Source organism: Pocillopora damicornis, chromosome 11 (genome assembly GCF_964200805.1).
Source record: "Pocillopora damicornis chromosome 11, jaPocDami1.2, whole genome shotgun sequence".
In the NCBI taxonomy this organism is placed as follows: Eukaryota; Metazoa; Cnidaria; class Anthozoa; order Scleractinia; family Pocilloporidae; genus Pocillopora; species Pocillopora damicornis.
Genome location: NC_142680.1, coordinates 1,685,001 through 1,709,361, shown reverse-complemented (window position 1 = coordinate 1,709,361; position 24,361 = coordinate 1,685,001). Strand labels below are relative to the sequence as shown.

Sequence of the window (24,361 nt, the reverse complement as noted above, 5' to 3'; positions counted from 1 at the left end):
GGTGACGAATCATTCCACCTGTCACGTCACCGAGACCACTGAAACATCATTATAATAGGGCTGCTTATTGGATTAAAACAAACAAAAACGCGTACACAAAAACGAGAAAATGTAGATATTATTGTCAAAAAGTTTATTGTTCTTAAAAAGACACTCATCAACAGCATTAAACCAACACAAGGCCTTTGAATCTCATCCAAGTCTCATGTCTAGTCTCTGACTATTGCATGAAATCATTAAAATTCAAATTCCTTCATAAGGTCTAATTCATAATTAGCATGTTTCGATGCTCCATGTAAATTTTATTTGAAGTTGTGCACCATAAATTGACTTTTCTTTGAAATGCTATTAATCTTTTATACATCACAAAATAAGACAGGTCTGGTTATTATAATTGAATTGATGCATAAGAAAACATTATTAAGAAAACTGTAGTCATTGTCCATTGAGATTTATAATGTTGCTCTAATGTAAGAATTTTTGGATTAGTTCCAGTTCTTGTTTTCGTGCTTGTGTCACTGCTGGAGGGTCCAGTGGATTGGAAGCTCTGAATATCAAAATTAAATACATCAGTAATTAATAAAACTGAACAAGTAATAATTATCAGAAAAAATTGTGAAAACCAGCTTGAAGCAGATGCTTTTCTTTTAAACCTACATAGTAATCTACCAAAGGAGATCAGGAATCACTGATAAAAGTTTATCCTTCAGGTAAAAATCTAATAATAAATTAATAATAAATCCAAAAAGAAACAAATTTAAAAATGAAGGTTGCACACCAGGAAGAATGAAGGAAATCTCCAAATAGGAATTTACCACCCAATATGCTCCAAGATCTCAGATAAAATTCTCTCAAACATCATCATATGTTTAGATATTGGCTAGAGTAGAGACATTGACCTTCTATAAGAAGGTAACTCATAGCTGACAATTTTCTTTATTCTCATTACCTGCCTGGCTTAACCTCTATAAGAAAAATGCAAGGAGAATTTCCATATTGATCAATCTGGTCACTGAAGAGGTTAAAACATACCTCAGATCAAGATGGTGAGCTCCACCTTTGACCAGAAGTGCCACCAGTGTTGGTGAGACATCTTCTAATACCTAAAATATAATAAATACATTTTAAATCCAACAACCATCTATGATTCCATCAATAATGGAAGCAACAAGAGCCTTCAAATACCATTAACTTACCCCACCAGGTCTCCATGGATCCAGGTCACCATTGGAAAAAATAATATTAGAAGATGAAGATACATCTGAAAAACCATTTAATACAATAAAATGTCTTTTATTCTTGCACTACAATTAGGACTTCTCTGACCATAAAACTAGAATGAGGAAGGTTTCACAGTGACTTAAATACTAACTGGGAAACTCAGAAAACTGTGGTCACTGAAATAAGTGTGAAATACTATTGTATCAAGGAAAATAAATCCATCAAGCATGAGAAATTTTCAATACAGACAGGAATCCTAGTTTTAAGATTTGTTTTCAAGTCTCATCTGATTAGTCATCGCACATTCTGGACTTTTTCCAGGTGTTTTAATTTTGACAAAAATTCTGGATCACTTTTAAAATCAAATACTGATATTGCTGCCATTCAGAAAGGAAAAGGGGTGGATCTATGAAAATGGGACTTGAAACAATTGTGTAATCCAATGCTTAGCATGATAGAGTCAAGATCACAAGGTCAGGTTCAATCAAGCCCTGCTCAGCATCACAACCACATGCTGTGCACAACAATTGATTCACACTCATTCCTACCAGGAGTGCTTTTTGGTGGCAGTTGAGCTTACAAAGGAAACCATGTCTGGGAGAGTCAACAGCAATCCTCTAGCATCCCATCCAGATGAGGTAGCAAAGCAATTGGTCAATTCTTACCCTGTTTTTAGTAGCTGCCTTAATAAAATTCTTCCTTTTCAATCTAACAAGATCTCTTACTATGTATTTCAATGTCTTAAGGAAACCAACCTTTCCCCCAGAACTGTATGGGTGCCCAGTTAGGTTGAGGTATCACACCCCATTTTTTCTGGCAGTATGTGGATATCATTTCTGGAGTCCATGGCAGAGGTGGAAACATGTCTGTCTTGTTGTTAGAACCAGCTGGAAGAGTGAGCTCAGCACAAGCCTGAAAAGATGAAATATAAATCTTATTTTGACAAATTGAAACAAACAAAATTCTTGAATAGTTCAGTGGACAGGCAAAGCTTGGATTATATGTTACATTTGTTTCCTGAACATGAGCAGGCAAGAAAGGTTCATTCTTTATAGGAAATGATTCGAGAAGGAAACTTCACATGGAATAATCACTTAAAAAATCTGGTAAGGTCATGTCAGCTCATAAGCCAGCCATTATTTACATGCATATCCAATTATGATTTCATCTGGTTTCTCAGAAAGTACCCTTGCACCCCTGAACAGAAAGAGATCCTGAATAGATGAAGCCTCTTACACAACACAGTGATTCCATCAGAGTTTAAACTGGGAGCTTTAGAGATGGAGCATAGCACACATAATACTTAGCCAATGATCCTAACTAGTTCCTATATCCCATGGAAACCATAGTTAACCCTGTACACGCTAAGATCATTATGCATATTCTCCATACTGTTCTCTATACATTTCCTAGGTTCTAAGAAGGAGAATTTGTAAAACCATCAAGAACTTCATTAGTTGCTGATCATTTCCTTTATTCTCCTACCTTAAACATTTGATTCAAGGGATGGATTGTAAAGAGAAATTAGAACTGTGGACAAGCAGGATATGCAACCCAATACCTGATAGTCCCATGCAAGGCTGTCTGGACCCAGGCCACACCCAGTGGGGTCTGCACATTCAATGTACTCTGTATCTGGATCCAGACAAGTCAGTGTACCATTAGTGCCATTGTAGACTAATGCTGTGACCTCAGCAAGGCCTTCAACCTTGGATGATGCACTTGCCATCATTTTACATGCCAAGTTCACAGGATGCCCAGGAAGTGGAGCCAGGAAGTCTGTTGGGTAAGGATAATCACCCATGGCTAGGGTTGTGAAAGAATTGCGAATCCAGCCTAACATGTGAGGGATCTAAAATGAAAACAAAAAATAAATAATTGGTGAAACAATATATGGATGAGGGTCAGAAGGGAAGACATACAGCAAGATTTAGGAAGACAGTTGAGCACCAATGATAATAATTATAACATTAATTAAAATTAAATAATAATAATAATAATGATAAAAATAGTACTACTATTACTACTACCTACTATTACTAATAATGATAATAAACAGCAACAATAACAACAATGCTGGAATTCAGCAAAGGCACATCTACAAGAAAGCCCTAAATTCTATGTTTTTCAGGTAAAATTTTAAACAAAAATCAAGCACAAACTCAAGCCACTTGCTCAAACTCACAAAATCAAGCCATGTGTGACACCAGACTAAGAGATATCAGGAAGAAATGGAAGAGTAACTGGGTGAGAGAGGGAGGGAAACATAAGCTAAGTGGGAGGAGTAAAGTAGCACTAGTCTAGGAGCATGACCAAGACATCTGACCAGCCCATGCCCAGACCTCTGCTGTTTCAGAGCACACCAACAACATCAGACACCAACTGCTTTGGAATGAGGTTAAGTTGATTGATTGTGATCCTCACTGGTACACTCAAAGGGTCAAAGAGACAATTCATCTAAGACTTTACCCAAACAATGTCAACAGGGACAGTGGAATACAAAATCCTGAAGTGTGGATGCCCATTATAAAAAGAAAAAAAAAAAAAAAAAAAAAAAAGAAAGCACAACCAGAGAGCCGTATGACAGCAGAACAACTCACAAACATCAAGGATCAAAACACGCGAATCATAGCAGTGGAAAAAACCAACCAAATACAGTAGAGCATCCTGCTTTATAAAAAGACCTGAAACCAGTCGACCTTATCACCTGATGAAGACTAGCAGTATGCAGTCAAAACATTCTGATCTACATCATAAGTGATCACATTGAGAGACATACGATAATACTTTATTATTATAGCAATGATGTAGTAAATAGGCTAACAGATAGTTACAATGTAATAATAAAATCCTACTTCCTGTGACAAGTGATATCATAGTTTTTGAGTGATGACCAAATAATCCTTACCTGTTCTGTTGACTTAAGTGGTTTGCAGAGTTTAAATATTTTTGAGAGTTCAGCAAGTCCTATAAAATGAAGAAAGAATTTCAAATAAATTCAAACTGAAATAGAACTCCACACCAGTTTCACTCACAGAGAATTATTGATCTCCAAGTATAGAACATCAAGAACATCATGAACTGTCATTTGTACATACCATAATGTAGGATGTAACAAGCCCCTTGTCATATTTACCCATATAAATGACAGTCCCTCACTCAGACAGCTTGTTCAAAAAGAGTCTGATTCACTTACTTAATGTATTCCTTAATACTAACCCTTTACACCCTAACATCAGTAAGAATATTCTCCATACTGTTCTCTATACATTTCGTGAAGCACTAACAAGGAGAATTTGTTGAAAAATCAAGAGCTTTATAAGTAGGTGATCATTTCCTTGATTCCCGTGACCTTAATGTTTGATTCAGGGATGATATACCGTATTTACCCGCAGATAGGCCGCACCCGCGTATTGGCCGCACCCCAAACTTTCAATGGTTTTCATGGGAAAAAAAAAATTGTTGAGGTCGAGTACCCGGTAGTTGTATGTGTTGTAAGTTAGGAATAATTTAAAGCGAACATTAAAACGCCAATTTACTGTACTACCGTGAGTTCTCGTGCATATTAATGAGGTGTCAAAACGCTTGTACCTGCGTATAAGCCGCAACCCCAATTTCGGTCCCATTTTTCCGGGAAAAAAGTGCGGCCTATCCGCGGGTATAAATACGGTAATTGTAAGGAGAAATTATAAGCTGATCACTCTTAGGGGTTAAAGGGTTAAGGAAAAGAGGATGACACAGTAATAAGGCAATTTCCTCCTGCAATAATGCAGCACACTCATCCCTCACAAGGGGAGTATTACCTGTTCCCCAGTCCCTTGACTAATACCAACATTACATGTTTCAACTTAAATGCAGCAAAAGATGTAAACCCCTTAATTTTCAAGATTTCTCCCTTGGAGTTCCTACTCATTTTCTTTTAAATTGTTAAGAGAGTTTAATATTAGGATAACACATTTGATATAACCTATTTTCGGGTTTTTACATTGTACATTAGATTTGGAGGGTTAAGCAACTCCATGGATTTCCTACAGATAACTCTGATTCATTTTACCTTCTGCACCTTGATTTTTCAGCATCTCAATCATTTCAAAAGCTGTAATAACATAACCTGGACAATTGGCATCAGCATTTAAAAAGTCCTTGGAAATAAATGACATAATTATATTACTAAAATCAACAATATAGACATAGAAACAAAAGTCTGGCCATGTTGCAATAATTTTGCAGTTATTGTTGAGAGTTTTTCTTTTGTTGATATCATTAAAAACAAACAGATATTTTAGATATCATCCAATAGGAGCAATAATGTCTAGAATTGAATCTAATAACAACTTGTTTTTTCATAATGTCCTCCATTACATTTCTCAGAAAGGAGAAAAATTACTGTGACTCTCTCAAATCTTTTACTATTGACAAATGCTGACCCTTTAACTCCCAGATCTTGTTGTTAATTCTCCTTACTATATGATATACAATTCTTATGATGTTACTTTGGAGAATTTCATGTGGGACCAACTGATAGTCTCCTCTTGGATATTTTTCTTCAGTCTTATCACTTGTCTACTTGATATTGTATTAATATTGTAAGGAGACATTTTGTTTTGGTCACTCATGGAAGTTAAATGTTTAGTGAATTAATTGTTTCCCTGATGTTATGGAGAGGACAACTAATTATTAATCTGAACAAGAGATAAAGCTGAAAAAGTTGAACTGTCAAAAAGAAAAAAATTACCATTACCTCTGTCACTGCAGTGAAGAAAAAGTCTCTCTCACTTCCACGGAAAGTGGTCATGTAAATTGGAGCACTGGCTGCCAAGGCAACATCTATCACATTAGGATATTTAAACCTCATGTAAGCACTCAGCATTCCACCATAACTGAAAACCAATCAAGGACAAATTAATGATACAGGATATTTCTTAAACTAAATGTAACAAGTCTCAGTTCAATCACTCTTCTTGGTCTCCAGTCAGGACATTTATTTCCTTTGTGTGCACATTAAAAAATATCACATTTATGGTGCTGATCGTTTGTCAGCATATAATTTATTTAATTTACTCATCCTCTGACACAATTCAAAATAATTTGGAATTTGTACTCATCCCGGAAGTGTTCAGATATTCAAATTTTGTATGGAAACAAACTGGAATCTTGTTATTGGAAAAGAGTTTAGACTCCTTGCTAAGATGTCTTTTGAAAGTCAAAAAAAAAAGGAAAGAAAGTCAATAATTGGTCAAAGCACTTTACAGTCTTAGACCTTGACGAGTTACTTGGAAACCAAATTATAACAATTATATTAATGTTGTAGTTTCTGTGAAGGTGATCTTAATTGCTGTAACCTTTCTTTGTTAAGTTATTGCAATGTACCTGCCACCAAAAGCAACAACCTTACTCTCTGTGGCTTTAAACTGAATCTTGAGATCAGTCACTAGGACAGCATAGTCTGCAAGGGCTTGCTCCATTGAAAGGTAACCAACTTTATCATGATCAAACGAGGATGAACCAAATGGAAGGGAATCTCCATAGTATCTCTAAAAAGGGTGAAGACAGAGTACAACAAATTATAGCTAGAAATCAGAGGATCAAACATTTAACATTCACACAAAGTATCCTTGTGTACTTACATGTTCACCAAAAATAACCAAAGCATTGAACTTCTGAGCTGCTTCAAAAACAAAGCCTGAGTTTTCCCAGAAACCAGTTATTGGTCCTTCATTGCCAGTGTAAAAGAAAATTGGTCCTTTTTCATCCCAGTATTGATCTGTGAAAAAACATTCCGCACTAAGTTTAACGAATGATTAACACTGAAAAGCTTTTCATGCTGTCACAAGTTGTATAAATCCTCATATGAACTTGAAGAGAAGTTTCAAGGCTGGTACTTTCAGGCATATGAAAGATAAAGTGAGAACCATGGAGGGATGGGTACAGCTGCTCATTTCTTTTCCTTACTTCAACGATTGCTTGTTTTTTCTCTTTCTTTACAAGCCAATAAGCACAACAATAAGAATATAGGCTGAAGGCTAGTGAAATCAGGTGCAGATTGAAATGGTATTTCATAGATGCCCCCTTCTTAAAAAAAAAAAACCCCAACAGCAGTCAAAAAAACTAAAATGTGACTTGGTTACAACGTCTATTTAACAACGAATCCTTTGGCCCTGGGGAGGGGAGGAGGTCGTTAAAGCTTTTATGCTTCTAATTGAACTTCCATCACTTCTGTACCGCTTTAAATTAAATGACTCTGCTTCAAGAAATCAGCTTAGATATTCTCAGAAGTATTGCATATTTCTAAAATTCAACTGAGCCAAGCACTTTAAATCCATAGGGGAGAGTTGTGATTAATCGTTCCAAAAACTTACGTAATCTCACAGAAAGTGAACTTCAGAAATATACTTAAGAAAGCTTTGAAAAGGAGAGATAAAATTTAACCAGGCTCTGCGACAAAATGAACAACATCGTGCAGCTTCACCTCCAAAGCTCCATCCGTGTCAGAAATTATGGTGAGCGCCTTACCTGTATAGAGATATCGCTGTTTAAACGTGACCTTATTGGCTTGAACGAAGTTGAAATGATCGAGATCTTGCTCTAAATAAGCTGTCTTGTAAGGAACTGTAGCCCCCACAAGGACAAAAAGAGGGGAAACCACAAGAAAAAACTCCCAGCAGCCAGCCATCTTTGAGTTTATCTTTAATAACCTACACGTGAGGGTCTTGTGACAAACTAACAAGTCTTGAAGACTGTTCGAGTCAGCGTGACCAATGATTCAACCTGTCACGTTACGGAGACCGATAAAACATCACAGTAACACGGAGGATCATTTAATTATTACATCGGAGAAGTATCCTAGTTGTCGAAGGAGAATATTCTCTATTCCAGCGCTGTTTCTGCTGGTTAAAACTTGAAAGAAATACTGTAACAATTGCGTACTCCACTTTTTTAGGAGCAAGGGGGAATGGCAGGATGAGAAGGGGAGGGGGGGTCGAGGAGGGGGCGTTGCGGAACTAAAAAAAAAAAGAAAGAAAGAAAGAAAGAAAAAAGTGTAGCCCTGGTCAATCTAACTTAAAAACTTTGCAGTTTCAACATACAGCTGTAAAATGCTTCGGAAATTTCTTTTCTCACTGTTTTTCTTGACTACATATGTTGATTAAAATTCATCTGCCCTAAACAATAACAACTGAAATAGAAAATGTATTTCATAAAAAGGGTCTTCAGTTAAAATTCTCTTTAAACCATCTTTAATGAAACACGATCTTTAGTTTGCGACCTAGCTTGAGTATAGAGATCATATCATGAATATCAATGCAAGAACAATCAAACACCATAAATACAATTAAGTGTATCTTCAACCTGAGTTTCAACCTAGCACATGACACTCACTGGATACCCGAGTGCATGGCAGTAACTATTACACCTTTCTTTCTAAAAAATAGGTCAATTAAGACAGGAAGGTCTTTCTCAAAGTCTCTCCTCTAACTGAATTGTACAGCCACCTAGTCATGAAAGGTCTGGGTACTAGACTAGGTATTTCCTATTTTATCAAATCAGCAAAATGAGGTGAAGTATTCTTAACACACATAGCCTTGGTTTTTTTCTCTTATACTAGTTACCATTGTGCTATCAAATAAATGAAGTATCAGTTGAATTTTTCTTGCTTAAAATAATGAAAAAAAAGTATAGGCAGTCCAAAGTCCTTTTTCTTCTTTTTTCCAAGCTTTGCAGTTAAGCATTTTGATTTTGACAGATATCTACTATCCAGTAAGAATGGTTGGACCCATATTTGGGAGAGCTCAAGAGTACTTGTCACGGAGAAGGGGCTTGTGTAAAGTTCCTTCTTTCAAGAAACGTGGTTTAATTACAACTTACATGGCAAGGTTGAAAGAGAACATATCAGTAAAATTTGGAGGAGTATGTCCCCAGACCCCCCTAGGGGCTCAGGCCCTATGGGCCTTCGTTTATTCCCCTTGGCCATGTATTCACATCTTATGGGAAAAGTATCAAAGTGAGATAAACTACTTACACTGATCTACCATATGTCTCTATGCTAAAATACTTTCAGAGTTTGCGTCTCCTTCACTGAAGACATTAACTTCAAGACTAATTGTAGTTGATGATAAATTTGTTACCAAAGCATCAACCAGTCCATGTATCCAGTCTTTATACAAGTTATTCCCGTTACTGAGTGTAAGGTTCAGGGTAACAAGCGATGTGTTCTTTGCCAGACCATCACCCAGACCATCACCCAGACCACGTGTCGAGTATCCAATCATTTTACTGTAATTGTTGACTGTGAGGCTAAGCGTAGTCAATGACGTGTTTTTCGCCAAACCATCACCCAGACCAGGTGTCAAGTATCCTCTGAATGTACCGTAATTGTTGACTGTAAGGCTCAGCGTAGTCAATGACGTGTTTTTCGCCAAACCATTACCCAGACCAAGTGTCCACTCTCCACTCATTTCACTGTAATTGTTGACTGTAAGGCTCAGCGTAGTCAATGACGTGTTTTTTGCCAAACTATCACCCAGACCACGTGTCAAGTATCCTCTGAATTCGCTGTAACTGTTGACAGTAAGGCTCAGCGTGGTCAATGACGTGTTTTTCGCCAAACCATCACGTAGACTACTTGTCAAATCTCTAATCTTTTCACTGTAATCGCCGACTGTGAGGCTCAGCGTAGTCAATGACTTGTTTTTCGCCAAACCAGCACCCAGACCAAGTGTCCACTCTCCACTCATTTCACTGTAATTGTTGACTGTAAGGCTCAGCGTAGTCAATGACGTGTTTTTCGCCAAACCATCACCCAGACCACGTGTCAAGTCTCCTCTGAATTCGCTGTAACTGTTGACTGTAAGGCTCAGCGTGGTCAATGACGTATTTTTCGCCAAACCATCACCCAGAGCAAGTGTCAAGTCTCCTCTGAATTCGCTGTAACTGTTGACTGTAAGGCTCAGCGTGGTCAATGACTTGTTTTTCGCCAAACCAGCACCCAGACCAAGTGTCCACTCTCCACTCATTTCACTGTAATTGTTGACTGTAAGGCTCAGCGTAGTCAATGACGTGTTTTTCACCAAACCATCACCGAGACCACGTGTCAAGTCTCCTCTGAATTCGCTGTAACTGTTGACTGTAAGGCTCAGCGTGGTCAATGACGTATTTTTCGCCAAACCATCACCCAGACCAGGTGTCAAGTCTCCTCTGAATTCGCTGTAACTGTTGACTGTAAGGCTCAGCGTGGTCAATGACTTGTTTTTCGCCAAACCAGCACCCAGACCAAGTGTCCACTCTCCACTCATTTCACTGTAATTATTGACTGTAAGGCTCAGCGTAGTCAATGACGTGTTTTTCGCGAAACCATCACCCAGACCACGTGTCCACTCTCCACTCATTTCACTGTAATTGTTGACTGTAAGGCTCAGCGTAGTCAATGACGTGTTTTTCGCCAAACCATCACCCAGACCACGTGTCAAGTCTCCTCTGAATTCGCTGTAATTGTTGACTGTAAGGCTCAGCGTAGTCAATGACGTGTTTTTCACCAAACCATCACCCAGAAAACTCGTCCCCTTACCTCTCATTTCACTGAAATCGTCGATTGTGCGGCTCAGTGTAGTTAATGTGTCACAGCAGTCGTTGACTGTAAGGTTCATTGTTGTTAATGTGGCATTTTCTCCCACAGCATCCCACAGAGCATCTATGTTTTCAATTGTAAATGAGTAAATGTTATTGAATACAAGGTTCAACGTAGTTAAACAATCATTTTTTGCCAAACCCTCAAAGAGGTTACATTTCCAGTCTTCACTGATGCTGCCAGGGTTGTTTATGCTCACACTAAGCTTTGTTACACAACCATCCTTAACTTTGGTAAATACTGGTGTAAGCGATGAAGAATCATCTGCAGTTAAACAAACGTTCCTAAAAATCTTGTGGCCTGAATTAGAGGAATGAACATTCAATGCAAATAAATATACCTGGTCGTGCGATAGCATTCGAAGAGAGTCCTTTCCGTCTCCCATTACCTCCCCTCGAATGTCAATACTCAAGTTAGACAGGGTGTCGAGTTCGTCAAAATGCAAGTAAAGACAGTCAGCAACGCTATCAGTTATTGTTCCGTTCAAATTCAAATTGACATATGAAACCGATGAAGCTCTCACAAGTTTACAGAGATCAGTTGCTCCACTGCAATCTAACTCTCCCCAGATGTTGACAGTTAATGAATTTAGTTTTGAAGCTAAAAGGTTTCCTTTCAGGACAGGGCAAAGGAAAGCTACTTGGGAATTTCCAACCATACCAGTAACATTTGGATACACTGTGAAGGACGTAATTGACTTCATTGACTGTAGAGTCCCACAAATATTCGCCCAATTTGTAGGAAGCTCACCAAACACTTTTAATTGCAGACACTCCAAAGACTTGTTTCCTAGAAAGCCTTCTTTTAACAAACTCAAACCAGTGTAGCTGAGCTTTCCACAAACAATTAGTGCAAGAGACTTCAGATAAGGATTTGCTACAAGTCCTTTACTAACAGAAGTTGCCAATGAATCATGCATGTCTTCAATAACAGTAAGGCTTAGAGATGTAAGTGATCTGTTCAATAAAATCTTTCTTAAAAGTTCTGTTTCAGTTTCCGTCCATGCACCTAAAATCTTGAATACAACGGATGTCAGTGGCGTATCTGCAGATAGTCCCTTGTCAAGTATGGTGAAGTAATCCTTTAAAATCCCACACGGCAGTTTAAAGGTTATGGTCGTCAAGGACTTATTTGCAGCCAAGCTGTCACTGATGGCAACAACTTCATCTGAGCAAATGCAACAATATGCCTCAAGAGTAAAGGAATATGCAGTCGAGACCAATCTGAGTACTTTACACAAAAGAGCTGTAATCTTCTGGCTCATCTCCCAAACAGAAAAGGAAAGTGTTTGTAACCTTGTGCAGTATGATAGCAAATCATCCAGTAGTTGGTCATCATCCGGAATGACATAGTCTTCCCCAATAACAATCTCTAGATCAACAGGAAGGTGTAACTCTGAAAAACCCTTGCAAGCATTCAAAATCATGAAAAAATTGATTGTTTTTTTGCAATTTGTTATGTCAATAGTTACAGTCTGTGGGAATGGAATAAAGGAACAAAGAGCCATTGCTACTTGTTCATAATTTCTACTCTCACTGAAACATTCATGAAAGAAAGTGGCCTCTTCCTCAGAGCACTTGCACCAGTCCCAGTTTCTATCCTTTAGCTTCTTACCAATCTTTTCAAAAAGAAGACCAGCTTCCCCACCCAGAATACCTGACATAAAGACAAACACTTGTCTGTACCTCTCTACCAAATCCCTGTAAGAGTTCAACTCAGAAAAATCAACCATTTGTTTCAGTAGCATATGTGCTAGATAAAATGCAGCCAGATACTCTTGAAATGTCTTGTGAAAGAAGAAATACTCATGCTGTGGGTTAATCTTCCTTAAGCTGGCTTCCTTGAACACAAGACCAAGTTTGCGAGCTGCAAGACTCTCATGTCTAGATTCAAATTCTCCCAACTCTTCTTCACGAAACGAAAATCGACCTTCTTTCAAGCATCTCCAAGCTAACTCTCCAAGAACTAGCAAACTGTCTTCAAAGTGCCTCATTAGAGCTTCGTCACCAGCAGGAGCCTCCAGATTATGTTTAGCACAATATCTCCGTAAGAGGCAACAAACAATTATCTGGTAAAGTTCAGTGTGATGAGATGGCAGTTCTCCCTCATGGTCCTCAAACACAATGCAAAGGAGTAACAAATTCAGTGGATTGTTCCACAGTGCATCAAGGAAAGAGTTTGTTTGAATTTCTTTGATGAGCCTCTCTCCATTTGACACATTCTCAAGACCTGCATTCTTAAAATGCTTCCTTATATAATTAAAAGCATCTTCTCTTGTAAAGCCTTCAATTTGTAAAAGGATATTGAAGTTCACCGTTTTTCGCACAACAATTCCTCTTTCCTGGCGTGAAGTGGCTAAGACATAGCAAAATGGAAAAATCTTTTTTTGAAGCAATTTATCCACACAACTTTCTGACATCTCAGGTAACTCATCAAGACCATCCAGTATTATCAAAGCTTTTTTGTCGTGATGGGAATCTTCAATATAATCGATAAGCTCTGTCTTGATAGCTTCTGCATTCTTACTTTCAGGTAAAAGTTGTGTATCAATGGCCTCTATTATGTCTCCATGAATATCGCGGCATTTGAGCAGTAAAACTACTTCAAATTGAGGAAAGGAATCCACCTGCAAAGTTGCCTTATTAGCCCAATCATGGGCAATTTTAAGACAAAAAGTTGTCTTGCCCATTCCAGGGCTCCCTTCTACAAGCACAATGACATCATCTCCATTTTTAAAAATTTCAGATGTGTTCACTTCAGTGTTTTCTAGCCGGAAATCCCGTTTTCTTCTGTGCAAAATTTTCAATCTTGTATAAACATCTTCCAAAGGCAACTGAATGGTGTTATCCCAGAAGAGTGGTTTCAACTGAGATCGTCTGTTGTACTCATTTTTCAGAAGTCGGCAAACATTAGCAAGGTGGTTACCTAAAACCAAAGAAGAAATTTCTTTAAACAACTCTTACCTAAAACATGTTAAGTCCTTGTATGTTTGAAAATTCAAAAGAACATTTAAAACTTTCAAGAATCAAGAGTAAGGCTTCACCATGCATGAGAATGATATTATCCATGACATGTTTTTTTTGTAAAGCCATTTAAAAAATCAAGATTTAAGAATCCTTCCCAGGAGACTCTGAGAAGGACTAACTGACAGAACACTCCAGTGACGAGAAACTGATAAGCAAACAATTTGAACCCTGGAGTAACAGTTGACAATGTAAACTGATTGTCCATGTAATTATTAGCTGTTTTGAGAAATACTACCAATAGGTAGAGATTCATGTCTGTGCTTTGGCAGTTTGAATTAGTAAATAAATTATACCTGTGAATTGTAAAAATAAGAGTGTGCTGATGATCTTGTAATTTTCTTGTGACAGTCAAAGAGATTGACAAACAAACATAAATTTAGATCTGGTGAGAAAACCTAAGCCCTATTTGAGCTAATGATTTACAATTATCTAGCAACTCCTGGTAAAGCAAGCTCACTATAATTGCTATAAATCACTGATTATTGATCACAGAAATAACTGTAAGTAGACCTATAACAGACCTCTCTGGTATGTAAGCTCTAGCTGGGTTGAGGTGGTGGCAGGAGTCAAATACTGATTTTGTTGCACAAATTGAGGTGACAAACCATGACTAAAAGAACCTTTAGAAGGAAAAAAAAAGTAGCAATTAACACTTACAAATAAATCCACATAGGTAACTATCGACACTGTACTGTACAAAATATTAATTTTCAATATTATCCTAATAATTGTAATAAACACTCAAAAGATTGTTTAGGGCCAACTGCTATCAAAGTTTCAGGTAAAGACTAAACAGGTGCTCATTAACGATCTGGAATATTTACAAACTACTATGAATTGACAATTTTTTGCTGAAGGTGAAATGCATATTGTTGAATAATACCCTACACAAAGTCGAGGGGGTTATTCAACAATGTTCACCAAGCTTGAGGCAAATAGTTGGTTAGTATAATTTCTTAGGTGCTTTTGAATTCCGTAGTTGTAATTAATTTATGTAAATAAAGAAAGCATGGAACATATTTTGTTGCAATTGTGTTGATTACTCATATCAAGATAAACAGGCAGTTTCAACAGGTTTATTCACTTCAATCAACAAAAACTTCACACCTTACTTTTTGAAAAGCCAAATTCATTAGCATCTTTTGTCCTCTTCATAATTGAATTTTCATCTATCACATTTATCACTTCCTTGAAAACATTCACAAAACACAGTGGCCATTTTGAAATTCAGCAACTGTACTGCTATAATCCCCTTGTGCAAAGTGATTGTAGGCAGATATGATGCATTCCTAAAGCAATCAGAGCATTCATATCTCCACAATCAGCCGAGCAATTATACTAATGTATGAATATCTTGATAAAATATCAAATTCTCCAAACTATAGCCATAAGCAGAAGTGAAAATTAAGCTTCCAAAAAAAAATTCAGGCTTGTACAGGAGCTGGACCCTTGACTTCTGTGATTCCAGTGCAATGCTCTACCAACAGAGGTAACATTAACCAACTGGCTAACAAGCCAACTCATGTTTACTTCTTTTGTGTTTACTACATACATGTAATGGTTACAGTGCAGTTGTCTGTTCTATAACAAGACATAAGGTATAAAGAAAAAATAAAAAATTTAAACTATTGTCAAAGCTGACCACTTTTTAAGATCAAAACAGTCATTCAGTTGGACAAAAGATCTCTTACTCAGGTCTGCAGGTCTACTCACTTTGAGCATGACTTCCTTGATGAATGGAGTCTTCATTTCTAGCAATGTCTGAAAAAGAAAGAGATTGACTATGCCCCCATGACAAATGAGGTAGACCATACCCAAAAGAACCTTATGAAGAAAAAAATCAGTTTAAACAATCACCGTTTATGTCTATATTCTGTGTTTGTATCCAGTTATTATAGCAAAGTATCCACTATGAAGACAATCATAAATGGCTGCAATTTCAAATTATAAAATCACCAGTAGAATTTAGGCTGTTAGTTTCATATGCCAAAATTAATTGCTAGTCCCTTTTGAATGTTTGTAAGCAACACTCACTCATTGACCTCTTCTCTGATCAAGTACTCATTAATTATACCAGCTACATAAAATGGTAAATTAGTGTTTACCATGAACCAATGCAACAAGCAGTTTGATTAGCTATAAAAATGTATTGCTTGGTTAACAAATAGAGAAACCTTGACTGTGTTCTGTTCTTCTGTAAAGCATGCAGGAAGTGCCTAGAGCACAAAAGAAGAGTAGGGAGAAACATGAGACATAGTCAAGTATTTCTCTCCATTTCTTAAGTGAGGAGACTTCTGTAATTTTATTACTGTACGTAAGCTTACAATCTAACTGAGCGTGAAAACTTTCAAACCTCAGACTGTCCATTTTGTTTCTCTTTGAGGATTTTTGTCTCTGTTCATGTTATGATATTTTAAATTATGGCCTTAGGTAGAATTTGGCAGATGGCCAGACAGTGTTTGCTCAGCTCTATGTTTTATACTCTGAGAGAGCACAATCTTTCATCCAGTGACAGCCTGCATTATATCTGAACTTTATTATAAACTAATTTATAAATATACCACTATGCAACACTACATCTTACTTTGAAAAAGACAATAAATGACACAAAGTTGACTCAGAGGAGAAGCCAATAAGAAGCTAATTATCAGTCATTTTTATTGTGTGTTATTCTAAAATCAAGTTGACCACAAATTTTCTATGCTTACTCTGGGGAAATGTTTGACTTCCTTGATAATTAGAATTAACAAAGGCTGCAGGAAGATTCCCCTGACTATAATCCACAGCTACAGGAGCAGGTGAGTCAGAGCTCAAGGAACCTTTCAAAGTAAAAGTAAACCAAAAGTTTAATCCACAACTGCTCAGTGAAATGGAATACCTTATAATGAAACTCCTTGCAGTGTTAAGTGAAATTATCCACTTTAAGCAATGTAGAGAGTCAATAGCCTTCAGGTGTATACCTCTTTTCAGTGATAAAAATAATAACAATGATAATAATAATTACATGTATAATTATTTTTGCTATCATCATCATCATTAACCACTTTATGCAATGTAAAGAGTCACTAAGGTAAACATCTTTTCAGTGAGTAGCTTTAAGGAAATTTTATTAGAGGAAACTGTAATACCTAAATGGCACTTGCTTCTCAAAGTACTACCATGTTAGCAAGCAAAGCAAAGAAGCAAAAGAATAACTAGCCTAAGGACTACAGAACCCAGTCAAAATGCAATAGCCTTACAAGCTCCCAACATACAGTTTCTACCAATTGCTAAACAATATCATCTTCACTTTTTGGTAAACAATTCCCTTTTACTTTCCCATCTTACCATGAGGATGACTTCTCTGATAAACAAGTCCTCTGCAATATGTTAAACTAGCCCCAGCAAATGAATTTTGATCATGCTCAGTAGATGGATGTCTGTTCTGTCCTGATATGGATAAGATACCAAACATACCAATTAGACACTTTGGGGTTAAAATAAGATGCAGTTAAATCCTGATACCTCAAACCATCACTCCCTCAAACCTCCCTAACCCTAACCCTGTACATTTACTGCAATTTTACCCTCACTAAATCAAACCCACAATAACTCAAACCTTTCATTAACTTGAAGCAATGTTAGTTTCCCTAGGGTCATTCCTTCTCTACATATTTTGGTAATTGTGAAGAAGAGCTCCCCAAAAAACCTGTCGGCCGACAGTCGACCGACAGTCGGCCGACAGTCGGCCGTCTGTCGGCCGACAGTCGGTCGACTGTCGGCCGACAGACGGCCGACAGGTTTTGCCTGAAATATAGGCTACCTGTCGGCCGACAGTCGGCCGACAGTCGGCCGACAGTTGGCCGACTGTTGGTAATGTGTCGGTAACCTGTCGGTAGCTTGTCGGTAGCTTGTCCGTGAAACGTTAACACAAACCTTAATATTTTCTCTCGGTTTTCGCTTGATACAACATCCAACATGTGTAATATGTTGACAATTGACTTTCAAAATTTGGTGGCTCCTAAAGGAGCCGTTTTGTGAGTGGTGAAATATACAAGATACTTCACTCGTAGAATCGTGATTTTAGCGGCACGCGCCTAAATCAATTATCATAACGAGTAAAAAGATTCACAGTTGTATCGTTTATTAAACTTGAAATTGGAAATAGCAATTCATCCCAAACCTGCAAGATAGATTACGATGCTAGCAACAAATACATACATACATACATACTTAACATACCATAAGAGGCCGCGTTGCATTGTTGGGCGATTTGAACGAAAGTGTTTGTATTGATACGTAGCTTATGGTTTTCAGAGTTTTTGGCCGAGTTTTCGATTAAATTATCTTCCCATGCGATTCTTAGATTGTCTGGTGTGTTGTAAATTACGCAAGTGATATATCCTATACGCATCTGATAACATTTTGGAAGAAACGTTTCTTTACATACTACCAACTTTGCCGTCGATCGGTAAGTAGGTGAAGTCTGTCGAGTCATACATCACCATTACGGATTGTTATGTCACGTTAACTGTTCGTTTTTAACACAATTTTTTCTTTTTTCTTAACCTGTCGGTAGACTGTCGGCCGACTGTCGGTCGACTGTCGGCCGACAGTCGGCCGACAGACGGCCGACAGGTTTTTTGGGGAGCTCTTCTTCACAATTACCCATATTTTTACACTCCATAACTTGAACCATGTCAAGTTGCTTGCCTGACATCAAAGCAAACAGTTAACTGCAGTCCAAAACATTTATGTTGCCTGATTCCTGCAGTAATTTAGTGTTCCATTTTCACTTGACTTCTCTGTAATTAAATTCACCTAAAATGTGTGCTGTATGAGTAGACGAAATAATTAACATCCCTTTTCCCTTATTAACAATTCAATTGCTTCTCACACTGGTACCATGTCAGCGAAAAAGGCAAAGAAGCAAAAGAGTAACTAGGACTACAAAACCCAGTCAAACTACAATGGTCTTACAAGCTCCCAACATACAGTGGCTGCCAATTGCTAAACAATATCATCCTCACTGTTCAGTAAAAAAAATCCCCATTTACTTTCCCATCTTACCATGAGGATGACCTCTCTGATGAACAAGTCCTCTGTAATATGTTGAACTGGCCCCAGCAAATGAGTTTTGATCATGCTCAGTAGACGGATGTCTCTTCTGTCCTGATATGAATAAGATACCAAACATATCAATCAGACACTTTGGGGCTAAAGTAAGATACAGTTGAATCCTGATACCTCAACCCATCACTAACTCAACCCTCCCTCCTGGACTTCCTTCATACATTTACTACAATTTTACCCTTGGTAACTTAAATCCTCAATAACTTGAATTTTCCATTAACTTGAAGAAACTTTTGTTTTCCAGCTGTCAGGTCATACTCTATATATTTTTACACTCCATAACTCAAACCACATTAAGCCACTTGTGTCACATCAAAACAAACAGTAAATAGCACTCCAAAACATTTATGTTGCCTGTTTCCTGCAACAATTTAGTGTTCCATTTTTACTTGAATTATCTGTAATTAAATTCACTTAAAATATGTACTGTATGAATTGACAAAACGGTAGACATCCCTTTCCCCTTATTTTAATTCCCTTGAAGAATTGAGTTATTGGTATTCGTCTGTAATAAATATGTGTGCAATGAACTTTCTCATCTCACCATGGAAGTCTGGCTATAAAACCCATTAAGAGTACTCTACATGTAGTATTTGACAAAAGATTTAACCAGAGCTGTAGCCAATAAAAAGCTAGTTATCAGTCAATATTACTAACAGTAACTGCAATTTATTCTAAAAACAAATTATCACAAAATTTCTGTATTAACTCTGTGTAAGGTTTGACTACCTTCGAAATTGGGATTCACTAAGGGTGCACGAAGATCCCCCTGACTATAATCCACAGCTACAGCTGGAGCAGGCAAGCCATAGCTTGAGGAACCTTTCAAAGTAAACGCAAACCACAAGTTAAACCCAGAACTGCTCTGTGAATTGGAAACAGTTGAAACACCTTATGAATTGTTAGGTGAAAACTTACACTTGAAGCAATGAAAAGGTGTCAAAAGAGTATACAAGTACCTCTTGTCCATGAGCAAGTTTGAGGAAATTTAATTTGAGAAAACTGTGGTCATATGTAACTGTAATTAAATGGTAATTGCTACACTAACTGCTGCCATGTTGGCAAGCAAGCCGAAGAAGTTGAGAGGGAAGCCTGGAAATAGTAACTGTAAGAACTACAGAACCCAGTCAAAATCCAACATTTTTAACAATCTCCTGACTTACAGTAGCTGGAAAATGCTAAACAATATCATGCTCACTGTTTGGTAAAAAAACTTCCAGTTACTTTCCCCATCTTACCCTGAGGATGACTTGTCTGCTGAACAATTCCTCTATAACATGTTGAACTGCCCCCAGCAACTTTATACTGATCATGTTCAGTAGACGGGTGTCTGTTCTGGTCTGTATGGATAAAATACCAATAATAAGTATATTTACTATTATTCTTCTTATTATTATAATTATTATTATTATTATTATTTTTATCATAATAGTAATAATTATTATTAACCACTTTTTAATTATTTTTAACCACTTTTTGTTATTAGTGTTATCATCATTACTATTATCATTATTATTATTATTAGCCACTTTAAGCAATGTAAAGAGTTGATAAGGTATACCTCTTTTCAGTGAGTAGCTGTAAGAAAATTTTAATGGCCTAAACTGTAGTAACTAAATGATAATTGCTTCTCAAACTGCTACTGTGTCAGCAAGGCAAAGAAGCAAAAGAGTTACTAGGACTACAGAACCCAGTCAAACTGCAATAGTCTTACAAGCTCTCATCATACAGTAGCCGCCAATTGCTGAACAATATCATCCTCACTGTTCTGTTAAAAAAAATTCCCATTTACTTTCCCATCTTACCATGAGGATGACCTCTCTGATGAACAAGTCCTCTGTAATATGTTGAACTGGCCCCAGCAAATGAATTTTGATCATGCTCAGTAGATGGATTTCTGTTCTGTCCTGATATGAGTAAGATACCAAACATATATATACCAATTAGAGGTTAAAGTAAGAAACAGTTGAATCCTGATACCTCAACCCATCACTAACTCAAACCTTTCTCCTGGATAACCTTCATACATTTACTACAATTTTACCCTTGGTAACTCAAATCCTCAATAACTTGAACTTTTCATTAACTTGAAGCAACTTTTGTTTCCCAGCTGTCAGGTCATACTCTATATATTTTTAAACTTCATAACTCAAACCACATTGGGCCACTTGTGTCACATCAAAACAAACAGTAAACAGCACTCCAAGACATTTACATTGCCTGTTTTCTGCAGTAATTTAATGTTCCATTTTCACTTGAATTATCTGTGATTAAATTCACTTAAAATATGTACTGTATGAATTGACAAAACAGTAGACACCCCTTTCCCCTTATTTTAATTCCCTTGAAGAATAGGCTATTTTACAGTTGTGTACTTAGTTGCCAAGCCTTTGATTTGGAGTGAGGCTGAAGGTGACCTTGTTGTGTTAGAGACCAGAATCTAGTTAGCATGCTAACAAATTAATTTGCATTTCAAAAGCTGCAAGGTTTGTAACATAACAAGGTCACCCTTAGCCTCACTCCTGTTCAAAGGCTTGGCAACCAAGCACACAATTGTAAAATGGACTATTGATTTTTGGCATTCAACTGTAATAAATATGTATGCAAATGAACTTTCTCATCTCACAATGGAAGTCTGGCTATAAAACCCATTAAGGGTACTCTACATGTAGTATTTGACAAAAGATCTCACCAGAGCTGTAGCCAATAAAAAGCTAGTTATCAGTCATTATTACTAACAGTAACTGCAATTTATTCTAAAAACAAATTATCACAAAATTTCCATATTAACTCTGTGCAAGGTTTGACTACCTTCGAAATTGGGATTCACTAAGGGTGAACGAAGATTCCCCTGACTATAATCCACAGCTACAGGAGCAGGCAAGCCATAGCTTGAGGAACCTTTCAAAGTAAATGCAAACCACAAGTTAAACCCAGAACTGCTCTGTGAAATGGAAACATCTTGTGAAGTGTTAGGTGAAAACTTACACTTGAAGCAATGCAAAGGTGTCAATAGGGTATACTACCACCTCTTGTCAGTGGGCAGGTTTAAGGAAATTTAATCTAAGAAAACTGTAGTTATATTTAAATGTAATTAAACTAACTGCTGCCATGTTAGCAAGCAAGCCAAAGAACTTTAGAGGGAGGCCTGGAAATAATAACTGTAAGAACTACAGAACCCAGTCAAAATCTAACATTTTTAACAAGCTCCTGATGTACAATAGCTGGAAAATGCTAAACAATATCATGCTCACTGTTTGGTGACAAAGTTTCCAGATACTTTTCCCATGCATCTTACCCTGAGGATGACTTCTCTGCTGAACAAGTCCTGTATAACATGTTGAACTTCCCCCAGAAACTTTATACTGATCATGTTCAGTAGACAGGTGTCTGTTCTGGCCTGATATGGATAAGATACCAACCATACCAATTAGACACATTAGAGTTGAGGTGCATTTGGAAGGTTTTTAAAATCTTGTTACACACCAGATGTTATTTTATTCTATCTACCAATGTATAAATAAGACCTTGTATTTGAAATGAGTAAAACTGAAGAAATTTGTTAGAAGTCCAGTGTAGGTGTTCCTGTGGAAGCAAACAAGTGTTCTTTTCCAAATTGTAAGCAAAAATGTTCAGCTGAGTGCTTTCAGATACAAGACTCAGCCATAACAACTTAATGCCAAAAATTTAAACATTTTACACTTGTTGCAACATTATTGTACTTTTTTGTTTGCTTAGCTTTCTTTCCAAGCACTACATTTGTGCACAGTAATCATTACATATTTCAACTATTGTAACTACAGTACTTATTTCAAATATTGTTTTTGTTTTAATAAACTTATTACATATTTGCATGCAACATGTAACAACAAAGTCAAGGGTTCAACACATTAAACTAATGATGGCATGAGTCATGCTGAAACATCTCTAAAAACTTTCCTCATGAATCTGAGTCTTACTATATATTCCAATTGTTATCGTGAAGCTACAGAAGAGTTAAGTCTAATTTTGAAGTTAAGTAATGCAATTTAGAAATCAAGCAATTCATATACCATTATGTAACTGTCGACGAAAATTTTTCAACAAAAATGGCCTGGTGGTCAAAACCGGATATGCCAATAGGGTAAACTTGATGTCTCATTTAACTGAACAGAAAGATACATCTACACAGAGGGGAAAACAAGGAAATTGTCTCCAAAAATGCCAGTAAAGAACCAACCAATATTAACACTTTTGCTTTCATGAGCTACAAATGATAGAAGGAATTTGGATTGGATTATTCACCTCATGCCCTCACAATTTACCTTCACAGTAGTCATGATTAGTCAACTCTTTCCTGAGTTGCTTGTGAGGTTGATCTGTACTGACAGGTGCTGGTCTCTTATCCCTCCCTGGTATAGTTGCCCTAATTTCTGAAAAACATACATGCACCAAAATAAATTAACGATGATTACCAACAGCATGCAGTGGCAAGTAGATCATGCTTGATTGTCTTAGTAGTAGTGAAGGAACCACATATATCATTAGAATATACTGAATTTCTCATGTAAAATAAGTTCTCATAGACTTAATAAATTAAAAATTTGATATTGGTAAAATCAAGTAAGATCCTCATGTCATAACTTTTCAAATCAGATTCTGCCTCTAGTTCCCTTCTCTTACTTGACATAACTCTTTGTTTGAAGAAAAAAGTTGTTACGAAAGACAAATGCTGCTATTGTAATCTACATTCATAAAAAGAAAGGATCAGAGAAGAAAGAAAAAGTTCTCCAGTCAGAGGAAATATCACAAGACCAGTGAAATGGATCAACAAAACAAACAGTACACGTACAAGTTAGAGAGGTCTGTTCACATCACAGATATATCAAAACAGTCAGTTCTGCAAGCTTTTATGAAATGATAATTCATATATACATGTACAGCTTGTAGCTGTATAGGAGTTAAACACACTTGGAGAATGCACTCAGTTATAGTATTTAAAATATCTTGTTTGCAAATTTCATAGACAGGCCAATTTTTAAATGTGTTATGTTCTGATCTATACCTTGCAAGGGCTGAAGGCTGACGTAGTGTACTTCATGGACATGTCCCAGCACAAGATGCTTGCTTTAGTCAAATGGACAATCTGGCTTGATAATTACCTCACTATTGCCTGGAAGACTACTAATCACATGAATGGCTATTTGATAACAGTTTGCTGCAGCCCAGAGAATCACATGATCACCCCAAGTGCCATCTTGTTCCATGTCTGTTAAGTAACCACCCCACGTTGTGTGTCTATCAACAAAGTGAAACAGATCTGTTCCATCCACCTTTAAGATAAAGTCCAACAAGATAACATGTAATATTAATAGCAATAGAGCAACTTGTAATGATTCAG

General features: G+C 37.0%; 2 protein-coding genes across 5 annotated transcripts in view; both read right to left on the bottom strand.

The window, feature by feature from the left end:
- Positions 1 to 116: 116 nt before the first annotated feature.
- LOC113673001 (dipeptidyl peptidase 2) lies at positions 117 to 7,963 on the bottom strand. Of its 4 annotated transcripts, none has more exons than XR_016181330.1 (11): positions 7,735 to 7,963; positions 6,849 to 6,985; positions 6,592 to 6,755; positions 5,963 to 6,101; positions 5,276 to 5,363; positions 4,130 to 4,188; positions 2,783 to 3,073; positions 1,977 to 2,133; positions 1,197 to 1,227; positions 1,033 to 1,103; positions 117 to 547 (listed from the first exon to the last, which is right to left on the bottom strand). XR_016181330.1 is itself a non-coding variant. In XM_089188308.1 (11 exons), the coding sequence occupies exons 1-11, from the start codon at positions 7,892 to 7,894 to the stop codon at positions 466 to 468; spliced, it is 1,413 nt and encodes a 470-aa protein (XP_089044434.1). In that variant the 5' UTR covers positions 7,895 to 7,963; the 3' UTR covers positions 117 to 465. The 4 variants fall into 4 exon arrangements, 3 of the variants coding, with proteins under 3 accessions (XP_089044434.1, XP_089044433.1, XP_089044435.1); XM_089188308.1 differs by having other exon boundaries at positions 1,197 to 1,261; XM_089188307.1 differs by lacking the exon at positions 1,033 to 1,103 and having other exon boundaries at positions 1,197 to 1,261.
- A 1,156-nt stretch (positions 7,964 to 9,119) lies between these two features.
- Positions 9,120 to 24,361, bottom strand: part of LOC149037020 (uncharacterized) — a 35,055-nt gene continuing 19,813 nt past the window's right edge. The window contains exons 6-17 of the mRNA XM_089188324.1: positions 23,286 to 23,398; positions 22,280 to 22,381; positions 21,793 to 21,882; positions 20,787 to 20,888; positions 20,220 to 20,321; positions 19,711 to 19,803; positions 18,919 to 19,020; positions 17,197 to 17,298; positions 16,578 to 16,688; positions 15,583 to 15,630; positions 14,391 to 14,489; positions 9,120 to 13,768 (exon numbers count right to left, since the gene is read on the bottom strand). Coding sequence (XP_089044450.1) covers positions 9,258 to 13,768; positions 14,391 to 14,489; positions 15,583 to 15,630; positions 16,578 to 16,688; positions 17,197 to 17,298; positions 18,919 to 19,020; positions 19,711 to 19,803; positions 20,220 to 20,321; positions 20,787 to 20,888; positions 21,793 to 21,882; positions 22,280 to 22,381; positions 23,286 to 23,398 — 5,575 coding nt within the window. The 3' untranslated portion in view covers positions 9,120 to 9,257. The remainder of the gene's footprint in view (positions 13,769 to 14,390; positions 14,490 to 15,582; positions 15,631 to 16,577; positions 16,689 to 17,196; positions 17,299 to 18,918; positions 19,021 to 19,710; positions 19,804 to 20,219; positions 20,322 to 20,786; positions 20,889 to 21,792; positions 21,883 to 22,279; positions 22,382 to 23,285; positions 23,399 to 24,361) is intronic.

What these genes read in the sequence shown, in the direction of transcription:
- LOC113673001 (XM_089188307.1), bottom strand. Translation starts at nt 7,894, where the DNA reads ATGGCTGGCTGCTGGGAGTTTTTTCTTGTGGTTTCCCCTCTTTTTGTC. An exon ending in ACAGCGATATCTCTATACAG is followed by an intron (nt 6,986 to 7,734) that starts GTAAGGCGCTCA and finishes GTTTTTTCACAG; the next exon opens with ATCAATACTGGGATGAAAAA. An exon ending in GCCTTGCATGGGACTATCAG is followed by an intron (nt 2,134 to 2,782) that starts GTATTGGGTTGC and finishes TCATCTTTTCAG; the next exon opens with GCTTGTGCTGAGCTCACTCT.